At 50.3% G+C, this 13,371-nt stretch overlaps 1 protein-coding gene across 1 annotated transcript in view; it reads right to left on the reverse strand.

The window, feature by feature from the left end:
- The window catches only part of dpy (dumpy), a 67,611-nt gene that overhangs the window by 15,294 nt on the left and 38,946 nt on the right, over positions 1 to 13,371 (reverse strand). Inside the window, exons 48-76 of the mRNA XM_043427226.1 lie at positions 13,064 to 13,369; positions 12,657 to 12,962; positions 12,244 to 12,561; positions 11,847 to 12,173; positions 11,452 to 11,760; positions 11,026 to 11,343; positions 10,637 to 10,945; positions 10,224 to 10,529; positions 9,641 to 9,958; positions 9,133 to 9,465; positions 8,197 to 8,508; positions 7,747 to 8,070; positions 7,313 to 7,615; positions 6,924 to 7,232; positions 6,509 to 6,823; positions 5,965 to 6,294; positions 5,560 to 5,874; positions 5,140 to 5,466; positions 4,740 to 5,039; positions 4,321 to 4,626; positions 3,674 to 3,994; positions 3,235 to 3,561; positions 2,838 to 3,149; positions 2,432 to 2,758; positions 2,016 to 2,324; positions 1,628 to 1,933; positions 886 to 1,530; positions 479 to 787; positions 38 to 367 (exon numbers count right to left, since the gene is read on the reverse strand). Coding sequence (XP_043283161.1) covers positions 38 to 367; positions 479 to 787; positions 886 to 1,530; positions 1,628 to 1,933; positions 2,016 to 2,324; positions 2,432 to 2,758; positions 2,838 to 3,149; positions 3,235 to 3,561; positions 3,674 to 3,994; positions 4,321 to 4,626; positions 4,740 to 5,039; positions 5,140 to 5,466; positions 5,560 to 5,874; positions 5,965 to 6,294; positions 6,509 to 6,823; positions 6,924 to 7,232; positions 7,313 to 7,615; positions 7,747 to 8,070; positions 8,197 to 8,508; positions 9,133 to 9,465; positions 9,641 to 9,958; positions 10,224 to 10,529; positions 10,637 to 10,945; positions 11,026 to 11,343; positions 11,452 to 11,760; positions 11,847 to 12,173; positions 12,244 to 12,561; positions 12,657 to 12,962; positions 13,064 to 13,369 — 9,477 coding nt within the window. The remainder of the gene's footprint in view (positions 1 to 37; positions 368 to 478; positions 788 to 885; positions 1,531 to 1,627; positions 1,934 to 2,015; positions 2,325 to 2,431; positions 2,759 to 2,837; positions 3,150 to 3,234; positions 3,562 to 3,673; positions 3,995 to 4,320; positions 4,627 to 4,739; positions 5,040 to 5,139; positions 5,467 to 5,559; positions 5,875 to 5,964; positions 6,295 to 6,508; positions 6,824 to 6,923; positions 7,233 to 7,312; positions 7,616 to 7,746; positions 8,071 to 8,196; positions 8,509 to 9,132; positions 9,466 to 9,640; positions 9,959 to 10,223; positions 10,530 to 10,636; positions 10,946 to 11,025; positions 11,344 to 11,451; positions 11,761 to 11,846; positions 12,174 to 12,243; positions 12,562 to 12,656; positions 12,963 to 13,063; positions 13,370 to 13,371) is intronic.

Genomic DNA, 13,371 nt, shown 5'->3' on the forward strand with positions numbered 1-13,371 from the left:
GTTGTCTTTGATTGTTTTGAAAGAAAGGGATTCTTACGAGTTGGAATCTGCGGCGCTGGGTAACAATTTTCGAATGGATTTCCAGTGTATCCTTCAGGGCACGTGCACATCGGCGTGTGATTTATGACCGAGCAACGAGCGTTCGAGCCGCACGATCCGGGGCAAGGGTCTCGACATTTTTCATTGATGCAAGCACGGTCGCTCGTGCAGTCGGGATGGATGACGCACTCGGGACGACAATTCGGTGGGGAACCGATGTAATTGTTGACGCAAGCGCAACTGGACGAGCCACCGACCGGGCGACAAATCGAGTTGGGTCCACAGGGCGAGGGACTGCACGGAGTTTCCACGCCATTTGGTGGTTTTGCTGTTGACATTTATAAAAAAGAGGCGAAAATCGTTTTCATTTTGAAACTTCGTGCAGCAGCCAAGTATTTCACGACAATTTTCTGCTGTCGACGTAGAAACTTGTACTCACGAGTTTCGAAGCAACTGCTGAACGGATTTCCAGTGAATCCAGGTGGACAACTGCATATGGGACTGTGATTGATGATCCTGCACTGGGCCCCCTGGCCGCAAGTACCTGGACAAGGATCCTGGCACTTCTTGTTGATGCAAGCGAGTCGAGTATCGCATTCCGAGCTGACAACGCATTCGGGGCGACAGTTTGGTGGGTTGCCAATAAATCCAGGGGTGCATGAGCAAACGGCTTGACCGTTTCGGACGAGACAATTGCTGTTTTGGCCACAGGGCGAAGGCTGGCACGGGTCAGTCGGTGGGGGTTCAGCTGTGGAAAAATCGATCAATAAAATGAATGAAAATTTATCCTTTCAGAGAAATTCCATGTTCCGCAGTGTCATTTTGCCAAATATTTATTCCACTCACGATCATTTCGTTGTCGGTTGCAGTACTCAAACGGATTGCCGGTGAAGCCAGGAATGCAATTGCAGTTGGGCAAGTGCGAGACAACTTGGCATTCGGCGTTAACGCCGCAGGTGCCCCGACAAGGATTTTGGCACTTGGATCTGATGCAAGCCAAATCAGCGGGACAATCGGTGTTGATGGTGCACTCTGGACGGCAACCCTCGTAAGGATTGCCGATGTATCCGTTCGCGCAGATGCAAGAAGCTGCGTTGTTTCGCTCCCGGCAAATAGCGTTTGCGCCGCAGGGGCTTCGATCACAAGGATTGACGAGGGAGCCCGGCACCTCCGGCTCGCGTTGCACGCACTGGACGAACGGATCGCCCGAGTAGCCTCTCATGCAACTGCACATTGGCGTGTGATTGTGGACGAAACATTCGGCGTTTTGGCTGCAAGAGCCGCGACAAGGATCCTCGCACTTTCGGTTGAAGCATGCCAAATGATTCGGACACTCGGAGTTGCTCACGCATTCCGGCCTGCAGTTTGGTGGCGCTCCCATGTATTCCGGCAAACAGGAACACGATGGTGAACCGTTTACATCGCGACACTCCGAGTTCGGACCGCAGGGCGATGGCTCGCAGGGTTTCGGTGGCGTCGGTGGACGGGGAGCTGAAATTTTTTTCTTCACTTAGCACATCACAATGATCTACTTGGATTTTCATTTTCGAGTGTTTTTTTTTTTTTTTTTCAATGTTGAAATACTGACATATCGGGAAACATCTTGTGAATGGATCCCCGGTAAAGACAGAAGGACAACTGCAAATGGGATTGTGATTGACGACTTGACAGCGTGCCGAAACGCCGCAAGATCCAGAGCAGGGGTCCCCACATTTCTGGTTGATGCACGCCTGGTTGAGAGGACAGTCCGAATTGATCGAGCACTCGGGTCTGCAGGTTGGAGGTTGTCCCAAGAATTCTGGAGCGCACGAACAAACTGCTTGGCCATTGATCGTCTGGCATCGACTGTTCGGTCCGCAGGGCGATGGTTCGCAAGGTCTTGTTACGTTGGGTTCTGCGAAGAGAGAAACTGAATTAGTTTGAAAAAAAACGATGGAAAAAAATCGTTTCGCAGATCGATTGAAATGCCTTTTCACCTCTGGCCTCGATGCACGAAGTGAAAGCGTTGCCTGTTGTTCCAGGAGGACAACTACACATCGGTATGTGATTGACGACCATGCACTCAGCATTTTGTCCACAAACCCCGGGGCAAGGATCAGCGCATTTGTTCTGCATGCAAGCCCTGTTCGATGGACACTCGGGATTTTGCACACATTCGGGACGACATCCGTTGTAAGGATCGCCCTGGTATCCTGGGAGACAGGTGCAAATTCCAGCATCTCGGCACTGAGCATTCGATCCACAGGGCGATGGTTCGCAGGGATTTACCGGTCCAGGAACAATCGCTTTGGAATGAAGATTTCGTCATCACAAACGCTCATTTTTCATCGATATTTTGAAGTTTATTGAAAAATCGAATTTTCAAAGTTTTTCGCTTCTTTTTTCTACTTACGTGGCTTGGGGAAGCAATTGGTGAAAGGATCGCCGATGTAGTCATTGACGCAAGTGCACACCGACATGTGATTGATGACAGTGCATTGGGCATTAATTCCGCAAGAGCCTGGGCAAGGATCTTCGCACTTGGACCGTAGGCAAGCTCGATTGCTGAGACACTCGGAATCGATGGTGCACTCGGGTCTGCAGTTTGGTGGTGAGCCGACGTAGCTCGGTTGACAAGTGCACGACGGAATGCCGCCGACACTTTGACATATTGAGAAAGGTCCGCAGGGCGATGGCACGCAAGGATTCTCTGACGGTCGTGTTGCGCCTGGAGGAGATTCTGCTTCGGGGAAGATCGAGATGAGATTTGGTCGGGAATGAAAATCGAGAAAAGAGCAAATTGTTCAAATTTTATTTACCGGGCGTTGCGAAACATCTGACGAAAGGATCTCCGATCAATCCAGCATTGCAGCTGCAGAACGGACTGTGATTTATGACGTTGCAACGTGCGTTGATACCGCACATTTGAGGACAAGGATCCGCGCATTTTTGGTTGACACAGGCTCGGTTCAACGGACACTCCGAACTGACCGTACATTCGGGACGACAGTAGGGTGGAGTTCCAACGAAACTTTGGTCGCAGGAACAAACCGCTTGGTTGTTCGAGACCCGGCATTGACTGTTCGGTCCGCAAGGCGACGGTTCGCAAGGATCCTTCCTCGGGGGACCAACTTCATTGGAGGAGAAATACCAAAAATTAGTGCATCGAGACACGGTTGTTTTCCAATCGTTTTTTTTTTCTCATTTCGGACTCACCCGGGCCATCATCGACGTTGCAATAACGGAACGGATCTCCGTTGTAACCCGGCTGACAATAGCACGTCGGCAAATGATTAACGACTTGACAAACGGCGTTCGAGCCGCACGTTCCGGGGCAAGGATCCTGACACTTCGATCTTATGCAGGCCCGATTCGCTGGACAATCGGAATTAACAACGCACTCTGGTCGACAACCCTCGTAGGGGTTTCCGATGTAATCCTCGTTACAGGAACAAGCTCCTACTCCGTTCGATTCCCGGCAAACTGCGTTCGCACCGCATGGCGATGGCACGCAGGGCGTTGGCCTCGGGACCATTGGATCGTCTGCGTAAATGAACGCGAAGGTTCTTAGATTTTGTCACGTGAATTACGCGCTTTGAGCGGATCACTTCCCAATGAAGTTTCAACTCCGTGAAATGTCAAATTTTCAACTCACCTCGCTCGGGGCTACACTGAGTGAAAGGATCACCGACGAATCCTTGAACACAAACGCACATCGGCGTGTGACTGATGACCCGGCACTCCGTATTGGATCCGCAAGAACCGGGGCACGGATCTCGACATTTTTGATTGATGCATGCCAAGTTCGTAGCACATTCGCTGTTACTAACACATTCGGGTCTGCAGTTTGGTGGCGCACCGATAAATTCGGGGTAACAGGAGCACGAATATGATTCGCCGACGACACGACACTCCGCGTTCGGTCCGCAGGGTGATGATTCACACGGATTTCTCGGCGGTTCTTCGGGCTCTTTGGCTGTTGAGGAGTATTTGATTTTATGAAGTTTCGGATTCTCGAATTTGGACACGAGCATTTTCAAATAATTCTCCAATTTTTTCAAAAAGTCTTTAATCCTTTGAAACGTCTGGAAAAGAGACTTCTCCCAAGGGAATAATTTTTTTTCGCGACAATCTTGCAAACAAGATTTTTCTGAACTTACGAAATTTCCGAGCTAGCCAATTCCATTTTTCTACATCAGCTTTTGAAAATTGACAATTCGCGATGAAAAATCTCGCCTCGGAATGGGAGCACAATTGCGTCAATTTTTATTTCATTTAATTGAAACTCGACGTTATACTCACGCTTAGGCGTACACGCGACGAACGGATTGCCGGTAAAGTCGCTGAGACACGAGCATATGGGATTGTGATTGACGACGTTGCACTGGGCGCGGATACCGCACGCACCGGGGCAAGGATCAATGCATTTTTGATTGCTACACGCCATGTTGGGAGCGCAGTCGGATGAAATGATGCACTCGGGTCGACAGTTGGGCGGTGAGCCGAGGTAATCGGGTATGCAGGAGCAGACGGCTTGACCGTTTATTTTTCGACACTGGCTGTTGGACCCGCATGGCGACGGATTGCAGGGATCGGGCTGCGGTGGTTCTGAATAAGGGCAAAATTGCAAAATGTATTCCGTGTGTGTTGCCTGACACTTTTCCTATAAAATCATAACGCGCTTGAATAAGTTTGGAAAAAGTGTTTCGATCAGGGCATACCTTGCATCGGTGAACAAACGACAAAGGCATTGCCGGTCATTCCTCGTGGACAATTGCAGACAGGAACGTGGTTGACAACGGTGCACTGGGCATTTTGTCCGCAGGTACCTTCGCAAGGGTCCCTACACTTGCTTCGTATGCAAGCTCGGTCGCGCGAGCAGTCAGGATTGAGAACGCACTCGGGTCGACAGCCTATGTAAGGATCGCCCTGATATTCGGGCAAGCAAACGCATTGGCCGTTTCGGCATTGGGTATTCGAGCCACAATCGTCGCAGGGGTTCGGTGGTTTTGGTTCTGGAGCTGTAACGAAACGTTCGAACATTTCTTCGACTCCTGGCAGGATTCAAATGTTTTTTTTTTCAATTTTTTATTTTTCATTGGAAATCAATGGGAGGCTTACGTTGAATCGCAGGGAAGCATCGCGTGAACGGGTCCCCGGTGTATCTTTCAGGACACGTGCACATTGGCGTGTGATTGACGACGGCGCAGCGGGCATTGGATCCGCAGGAGCCGAGGCAGGGCTCGCGACATTTGGATCGTAGGCAGGCAAGGTTGCCGGGACATTCAGCGTTGATGGTGCACTCGGGTCGACAATTGGGTGGGCTGCCGACGAAGGTGGGGTTACAAGCGCAATTGGCATTGCCGTTTATGTTTCGACATTCGGAGTTTGGTCCACAGGGCGATGGGACGCAGGGATTCGGAGGTGTCACAGTACGGTTGAATTCGGCTGTTAAATAAATGGGTCGCAAAATTTTAAGAGTTTCGTTGAGAAGGCCTGGACACGAAAGTACAAAAAAATGTTCGGAGGATAAAAACTTACGGATCATTTGGAAACAATTGACGAATGGTTCGCCGGTGTATCCCTCCCTGCAGGAACAAATCGGGCTATGATTGATGACCTCGCAGCGGGAATTAATGCCGCAAGTACCGGGGCAAGGATCAGCACATTTGCGATTAATGCAGGCGCGATTGCTCGGACACTCTGAGCTTCCGGTACACTCGGGACGACAGGCAGGTGGACTGCCCATGAAGTCGGGCAGGCAGGTGCAAACTCCTTGGTTGTTAACGACTCTACACTGGCTATTGGGTCCACAGGGCGACGGGGAGCAAGGATCGCGCTCTCCTGGTTTCTCTTCTGTTGTGACAATGCAGGGCGATTCGATCGGGATAATTAATCGCATGGAAAATCACGAAAATCAACGAATAAACAAAATTTCTTTTTTACCAGGTCTGAACACGCTGCAGTAGGTGAACGGATCGCCCGTATAACCAGGATAACAATTGCACATCGCGAGGTGATTGCGGACGTGGCACTCGGCGTTGAGGCCACAAGTACCGGGGCAGGGATCTTTGCACTTGGAATTAATGCAAGCCTGGGCCGACGGACAGTCGGAGTTGATGAGGCACTCGGGACGACAGCCTTCGTACGGGTTTCCAACGTGATCGGGATTGCAGGCGCAGGAACCAACGTTGTTTTGTTCTTTGCAAATGGCGTTCGGGCCACAGGGCGATGGCGAACAGGGGGTCGTTTCTGGCCTCGGAAGTATCGGATCGACTGTTCGAATAATTTATTGTCATGAGAACGTAAATAGTGTTGCTGCTTCGTTATACCGTCGTGGGTCATTGGGACCCAGGAATCGAGGGAACTCGAACACCAACGCAAGTTTCAAACTCATAAAAAAATGTTTGCATCAACGCGAAAACTCCGCTTTTAGCGAAGATCGAAATTCTGTAAAGTAAAAATGTTAACGATTATTTTCTTCACTTACATTCACGGAAAGTACAGCCGGAGAACGGATCCCCGGTGTAGCCGTTCATGCAGGTACACATCGGAGTGTGACTGACAACATGACAGTCGGCATTGACGCCGCAGGCGTTCGTACACGGATTTTGGCACTTTTGATTAATGCAGGCCTGTTGACTGGGACAATCGCTATTGCTGACGCACTCGGGACGGCAGTAGGGCGGTGAGCCGGTGAATTCGGGGAGACAAGAGCAGGACGGCGCGTCGTTATTGACGAGGCACTGCGAGTTCGGACCGCAGGGCGATGGCTCGCAAGGATTTATCGGTGGTCTTGGCTCCACTGGAGGTTTTTATCAAAATTTTATTCATTCTTTACTCTCCGAATAATATTGATATGAGATTGAAGAAAATAACGAATTTTCATGGGAATTTGTGCTCACTTTTCGGGAGGCATCGAACAAACGGATCGCCCTCGTATCCGTTGGGACAACTGCAAATGGGACTGTGACCAACGACAACGCACTGGGCTCTCATGCCGCATGACCCCGGACACGGATCGATGCATTTTTGATTGCTACAAGCCTCGTTCTGGGAACAGTCCGTACTGACGATACACTCGGGTCTACAGCTCGGTGGACTTCCCAAATAACCGCGGATACACGAGCAAACTCCTTGGCCGTTGACCGCACGGCACTCGCTGTTCGGACCGCAGGGCGACGGGTTGCAAGGATTCTCCGGTGGTCGGACGTCTAATGGAGATTCAACGTCGTTTTTTCTCGTAAAAATTCTTCACGAAGGTCACAAATAATGGTGCACAGGAATCGCATACCTTTGAGGGGCGAGCAGAGACTGAAAGCGTTTCCGGTCATGCCGGCAGGGCAACTGCACATTGGGACGTGATTAATGACAGCACATTGGGCATTGATCGCACATGCGCCTGGGCAAGGATCCGCGCATTTGTTTCTAAGGCAAGCTCGGTCTCTGGGACAGTCGGTGTTGAGAACGCATTCTGGTCGGCATCCGGCGTAAGGGTCACCCTGAAATTCTTGCATGCAAGTGCACTTTCCGTCGTCGCAAATGGCGTTGGAACCGCAAGGTGAGGGGTTGCATTTGTCTTTCGGTGGTTCCGGACCTGGTTCGATGAGGGAAGTGCAATTTGTACTTATAACTCTGAACAGTGGCTCGTTGCTTCTCGGGGAATAAGGATTCGTCAGCTGTCAAGATTCTCTTTCGTTTCGACATGAAATAAAATGCTTTTCTTACGTATTATGGGCGAACAATACTGGAACGGGTTGCCCTCGTATCCGTCGGGACAGGCGCATATGGGAATGTGATTGACGACTGAGCAGCGACTCTCAGCACCGCAAGAACCGAGGCATGGATCCCGACACTTTTCTCTGATGCAAGCCTCGTTGCTTGGACATTCGGAATTGATGGTACACTCGGGACGACAGTTCGGTGGTTGGCCTAAATATCCTTCGCGACATGTGCAAGCTGGTGAACCGTTTATGTTTCTACAGTAGGAGAAACTACCGCAGGGCGAGGGTGCGCAGGGGTCCTTATCGATAGGCTCGTTGGGTATACGGGCTAGAAAAATGTGGCAAAAAGTTTGTTAAAAACAATAAATAATCGAAGTAAGTGGGCCTGAAAGGATGCGAAATTGGAACATGCTAGAGTTGGGCTCAATTTTTATTCCGGAGGTCGAATGCTTACGTGGAATTGGAGCGCATCTCGTGAACGGATCCCCGCTGTAACCGGACATACACGAGCAAATGGGGCTGTGATTGATGACCGTACATTCGGTATTAAGGCCGCAAGGCGTCGGGCACGGATTAACGCACTTCTGATTGTCACAGGCGAGGTGCGCAGGGCATTCGGCACTGGAGACGCATTCGGGTCGACATCCGGGTGGACTGCCAATATAATTTGGAAGACAGGTACAGACGCCTTGTCCGTTTACGTTTCGGCACTCGCTATTGGGTCCGCAGGGTGATGGGACACAGGGATTCTCGTCATCACTCGGGTCTGAAGTTGGTCATTGACAAGATTGTATAATTAATCGTTGTTCACGTCATCAAGGGTCGTTAAATGTTACTTTTTGTGGTTCTTTCACCGGCGGTGCACCACACCGCGTTTAGCCATCCTTGTAATCTGAAATTTGGGACCAGAATTTCGAATCCATAGTCCCGATAACTAGTGATCAGAAAAGTTGGCGGATACTCGTTTTTCTATTGCTCATACCCTCGAAACGGTTGGAAATAGAGCGAAAACCTTCAGAATCAATTTTGTAGGGCATCAAATTTCCTACAAAAAAGCTTCAGTCGAGATTTTTTCAGCTCCAGTAGCTCAGGGGTCAGCGCAAAGAGAATGTCTGACTTGAGAGGGGTCTTCGGAGTATCACTTCGATCTGAACGTCCTGAGCTTTTAACGCAGAGAATATGTGGACCTGTAATTTTCTTCGTTAGGATTTTCCTGTTATTTCCTATCGTTTCGATAGTTAACGCCTTAAAAGAGCGCGCATCGTTCGAATGGATATCGTTTCCTGGTTGAAATTGATCGGGAAGTTTAATGGTCTCGAGTTTGAGTTCACAAGGATGACGGGCGGTGGGGAAGTGCCTTGAAAATTGATGGCCTAAGGAGGAGACTTACTGGTTGGTGGGCGCGGTAGATTACACGAGGTGAAGGGGTCACCGGTGTAGCCAGCGATGCAAGTACAGGAGGGTGCGTGATTGATAGCAACGCATTCGGCATTGGCGGCACAGGCGCCCGGACAAGGGTCACGACATTTTGACCTGAGGCAAGTGAGGTGGGACGGGCAATCCGAATTAATGACGCACTCCGGTCTGCAACCTTCGTAAGGATTGCCGATGTAGTCGGCGAGACATGTGCAGGAGCCAGCTCCGTTGGACTCTTTGCATTGGGCGTTAGAGCCGCAGGGCGTAGGGTCGCAGGGCGAAATGGGCACTCCTGGTCCGGGAGCGACTATAAAACATTTCATTCATTTCATTAGTTGGTGTGGTTGGGTGATGATAAGAAATTTTACGATTCGTCGTCCTGAAATAAACAGTCTGAAAGCGAAGCAATCCGTAGACGAATAGCCGACAAAATCGGAAGCGGTATAAATTCCTTAATAAACATGAATAAACAAGATTCTTACATGGCATCGGAAGACATTGTGTGAATGGATCACCGGTGTAAGAATCGATACACATGCAAATCGGTGTGTGGCTGATGACACGACAATTGGTATTAGATCCGCACGAATTGACGCACGGATCCCTACATTTTTCATTGACACACGCCTGATGGGTAGGGCATTCGGAATTGGAGACGCACTCAGGACGACAATTCGGTGGTATTCCTACGTATTCGGGGAGACACGAACACGAAGGTGCCTTGTTCCTTACCTCACATTGGGCATACGGGCCACAGGGTGAGGGTTGACAGGGATTCACTGGCTCTGGTGGATCGTCCGCTGTGAGATGAAAGCGATTTTTTCTTTGTTTCAATGCCCTTTCAATGGGAAAGTCAGATAATGGTAGTTTTCAAAAAACCTCGATGTTAATGTCTAATGTCGAAAATTCTGTTGAATCCTACAATTTTATGATAAAAAAATGTCCTAATGATGGGACGCAACTTCTGCGTTATTTCCTTTCAATAAAAAAATGTCGTTTCTGTAATTGCTTATGGAAAACAACGAAAAAATGGTTCAGAGTATGTTTCTAGTCTGGGAAGCTTACGCATCGGGCTGCAAGCTGCGAATGGGCTTCCAGTAAACCGAGCAGGACAGGAGCATATTGGGCTATGGTTGACGACTTGGCACAAGGCTCTGAGGCCACAAGTGCCAAGGCAAGGATTTCTGCAACGTTGATTTACGCAGGCTTCGTTGCTGGGGCAATCAGAGCTCACGAGACACTCGGGTCTGCACGAAGGTGGAGTTCCGAGATATTGAGGAGCGCAGGTGCAGACGGCTTGGCCGTTGACCTCGCGACAGACACTGTTCGGTCCACAGGGCGATGGGGTGCAGGGTCTGGTTTGCGGTTCGCCTGGGGAGGAGGAAACAGAAAAACATGAGGTTGGCAGTTCCGGTGTGAAAATTATTCAACTATTTTCCGAAGGAAACATCGCTGAAGGTGAGCATTGTAAAGTGTACCTCGGACGGGCTGACACGAGAACAGAGCGTTGCCAGCCATGCCAGGTAAACAAGTGCACATGGGCACGTGATTGAAAACGTTGCACTGAGCGTTATCACCGCATGTGCCGGGGCAGGGGTCGACGCATTTGTTACGAACGCAAGCTTTGTCGCTCGAGCATTCGTTGTTGATGACACATTCCGGACGGCATCCGGAATAAGGATCGCCGAAGTATTCCGGATTGCAGGAGCAGATTCCGTTATCGCATCTGGCGTTTGGTCCGCATGGTGAAGAGCTGCAAGGGTCTTCGGGTACGGTCGGTTCGGTTGCTGAAAAGCCGAACAATCGAATTACTCGTAGAGCTCCGATGCCGGTAGGCAGGACTTTTGTCAGCGGTGAAGCAACTCACCTGGCCTGTATTCGCACGAGGTAAACGGATCGCCGGTATAACTTTCAAGACACGAACACACTGGCACATGATTGTAAACGGTACAAATAGCATTTAAACCACAAGAACCGGGACAAGGATCGCGACACTTTTCACGGATGCAGGCACTGTTGCTCGGGCACTCGGAATTAATGAGACACTCGGGACGACAGTTGGGCGGACTTCCCTGGTAACCGGGAGAACAAGAACACGCCGGGCTTCCGTTTACGTCACGACACTCGGCGTTTGGACCGCACGGTGAAGAGGCACATGGATTTATCAATGGAGTCGTCGGTGGTACTGTAAAGTGAAGGAAAAATTAGGCCATTTCCTAAGGTTTTGGACTCGAGGTGCCATTTTTTCGTAGTTCGTAATGCGTCAATATAGTTTCTAAGGAAAAAGTCTTACGCGGTACTTGGAAACAACGAGTGAACGGATCCCCGGTAAGTCCAGGTTTACAACTGCAGATTGGACTGTGATTGATGACTCGACAGTCAGCTTGAAGACCGCAGAGCCGTGGACAGGGATCGACACATTTTTGATTGACGCAGGCCAGAGTCGTTGGACAATCAGAACTCGTGACGCATTCCGGTCGGCACCCCGGAGGGCTTCCTTGGTAGTCAGGCATGCAGGAGCAGACAGCTTGGCCGTTGGATGTTCTGCATTGGCTGTAGGGTCCGCAAGGTGAAGATCTGCAGGGATCGATGATTTCTGGATCTGGATAAAAAAGAGACCGAATGATAGGGCCATGGAAAAGAGCAAGAATCGGTGATCGGGCCAAGAATTTCGCACTTGTTCCTCACCTGGTTCCCTCAAAGGATTGCAGAAACGGAACGGGTCGCCGGAGTATCTTTCGAAACAGGTACAAGTGGGCTGGTGATTGATGACACGGCACTCGGTATTTTGGCCGCAAGCTCCAGGACAAGGATCTCGGCACTTGGCGTTAATACAGGCAAGATTCGCCGAACAATCGGAATTGAGGACACATTCTGGCCTACAACCTTCGTAAGGATTGCCGATGTAGCCTTGGGTACAGGCGCACGAGCCCGCGTTATTCTGCACTCGACAAACTGAGTTGGGGCCACAAGGTGATGGTGTGCAAGGATCGACGACCGTAGGTTTGGGATCGACTGTAAAAAAGTGCTTTGGTCAAAATCGTTCGTCGATATTTCCTTCTTGTTTTCTTCGAGAAAGTCTTACATCGTTGAACTTGACATCCGGTGAAGGGATCTCCGATGTATCCGGAGTTGCAGAGACACATTGCCGTATGGCTGACGACGTGGCATTGAGTATTTTCACCGCAAGCATTGGCGCAAGGATCTTGGCACTTTTGTCGTATACAAGCGAGGCGCGACGAACAGTCATCGTTGCTGGTGCATTCGGGACGACAGTTGGGCGGCGCTCCGATGAACTCAGGTAAACAGGAACACGAGGGTGAATCGTTCACGTTGCGACATTGTGCGTTGGCTCCACAGGGCGATGGTTGACAAGGGTTCACCGGGGCCGGAGGTGTTTCGGCTTTGGAGTTGAAAACAAAATGTATCAGCCACGCAGGGACACGAAGTTTGACACGGGGTTCTGAATACGGCGGGAATCTCAACGAAATTTCTTACGAATCGGTGTGCAGAAGGTGAAAGGATCTCCGGTCATTCGTTGAGGACAACTACAAATTGCTTTGTGACTGATGACTCGACACTGTGAGGCGATACCGCACTTTCCGAGACAAGGATCGACGCACTTCTGATTGTTGCAGGCTTCATTAGGCGCGCAATCTGAACTGACGACGCATTCGGGCCGACAACTAGGTGGCGAGCCGACGAAGCCGCTGATGCACGAACAAGTGGCGACTCCGTTATTTTTACGGCATTGACTGTTGGGTCCGCAAGGAGATGGATTGCAAGGATCTTGCTCAGGGGAATCTGAAATAATGGAGCCAAGAAGTTGGAATTACCAAGCAATCTCAGCAGCTACACATTCAACAGCTCACTGGCCGGTGTCCCTTGTAATCCCACGAACGTACCTTGAAGAGGTGAACAAAATACGAAAGCGTTTCCGCTCATACTCGGCGGGCAGCTGCACATCGGAATGTGATTGTAAACATCGCACAGAGCATTTTGTCCACAAGTACCGGGGCATGGATCTCGGCATTTGTTCTGATAGCAGGCACGATTGGGCGGACAATCATTGTTGATGACGCACTCGGGACGGCATCCGACGTACGGATCGCCCTGATACTCGGGGCGACAGGTACAAATGCCTTCACGACAGTCCGCGTTAGCTCCACAAGGCGCAAGGGCGCAGGGATCCGGTTCAGGATCATTCGGAGCT

The sequence above is a fragment of the Venturia canescens genome, chromosome 8, assembly GCF_019457755.1.
Source record: "Venturia canescens isolate UGA chromosome 8, ASM1945775v1, whole genome shotgun sequence".
Lineage (NCBI taxonomy): Eukaryota > Metazoa > Arthropoda > Insecta > Hymenoptera > Ichneumonidae > Venturia > Venturia canescens.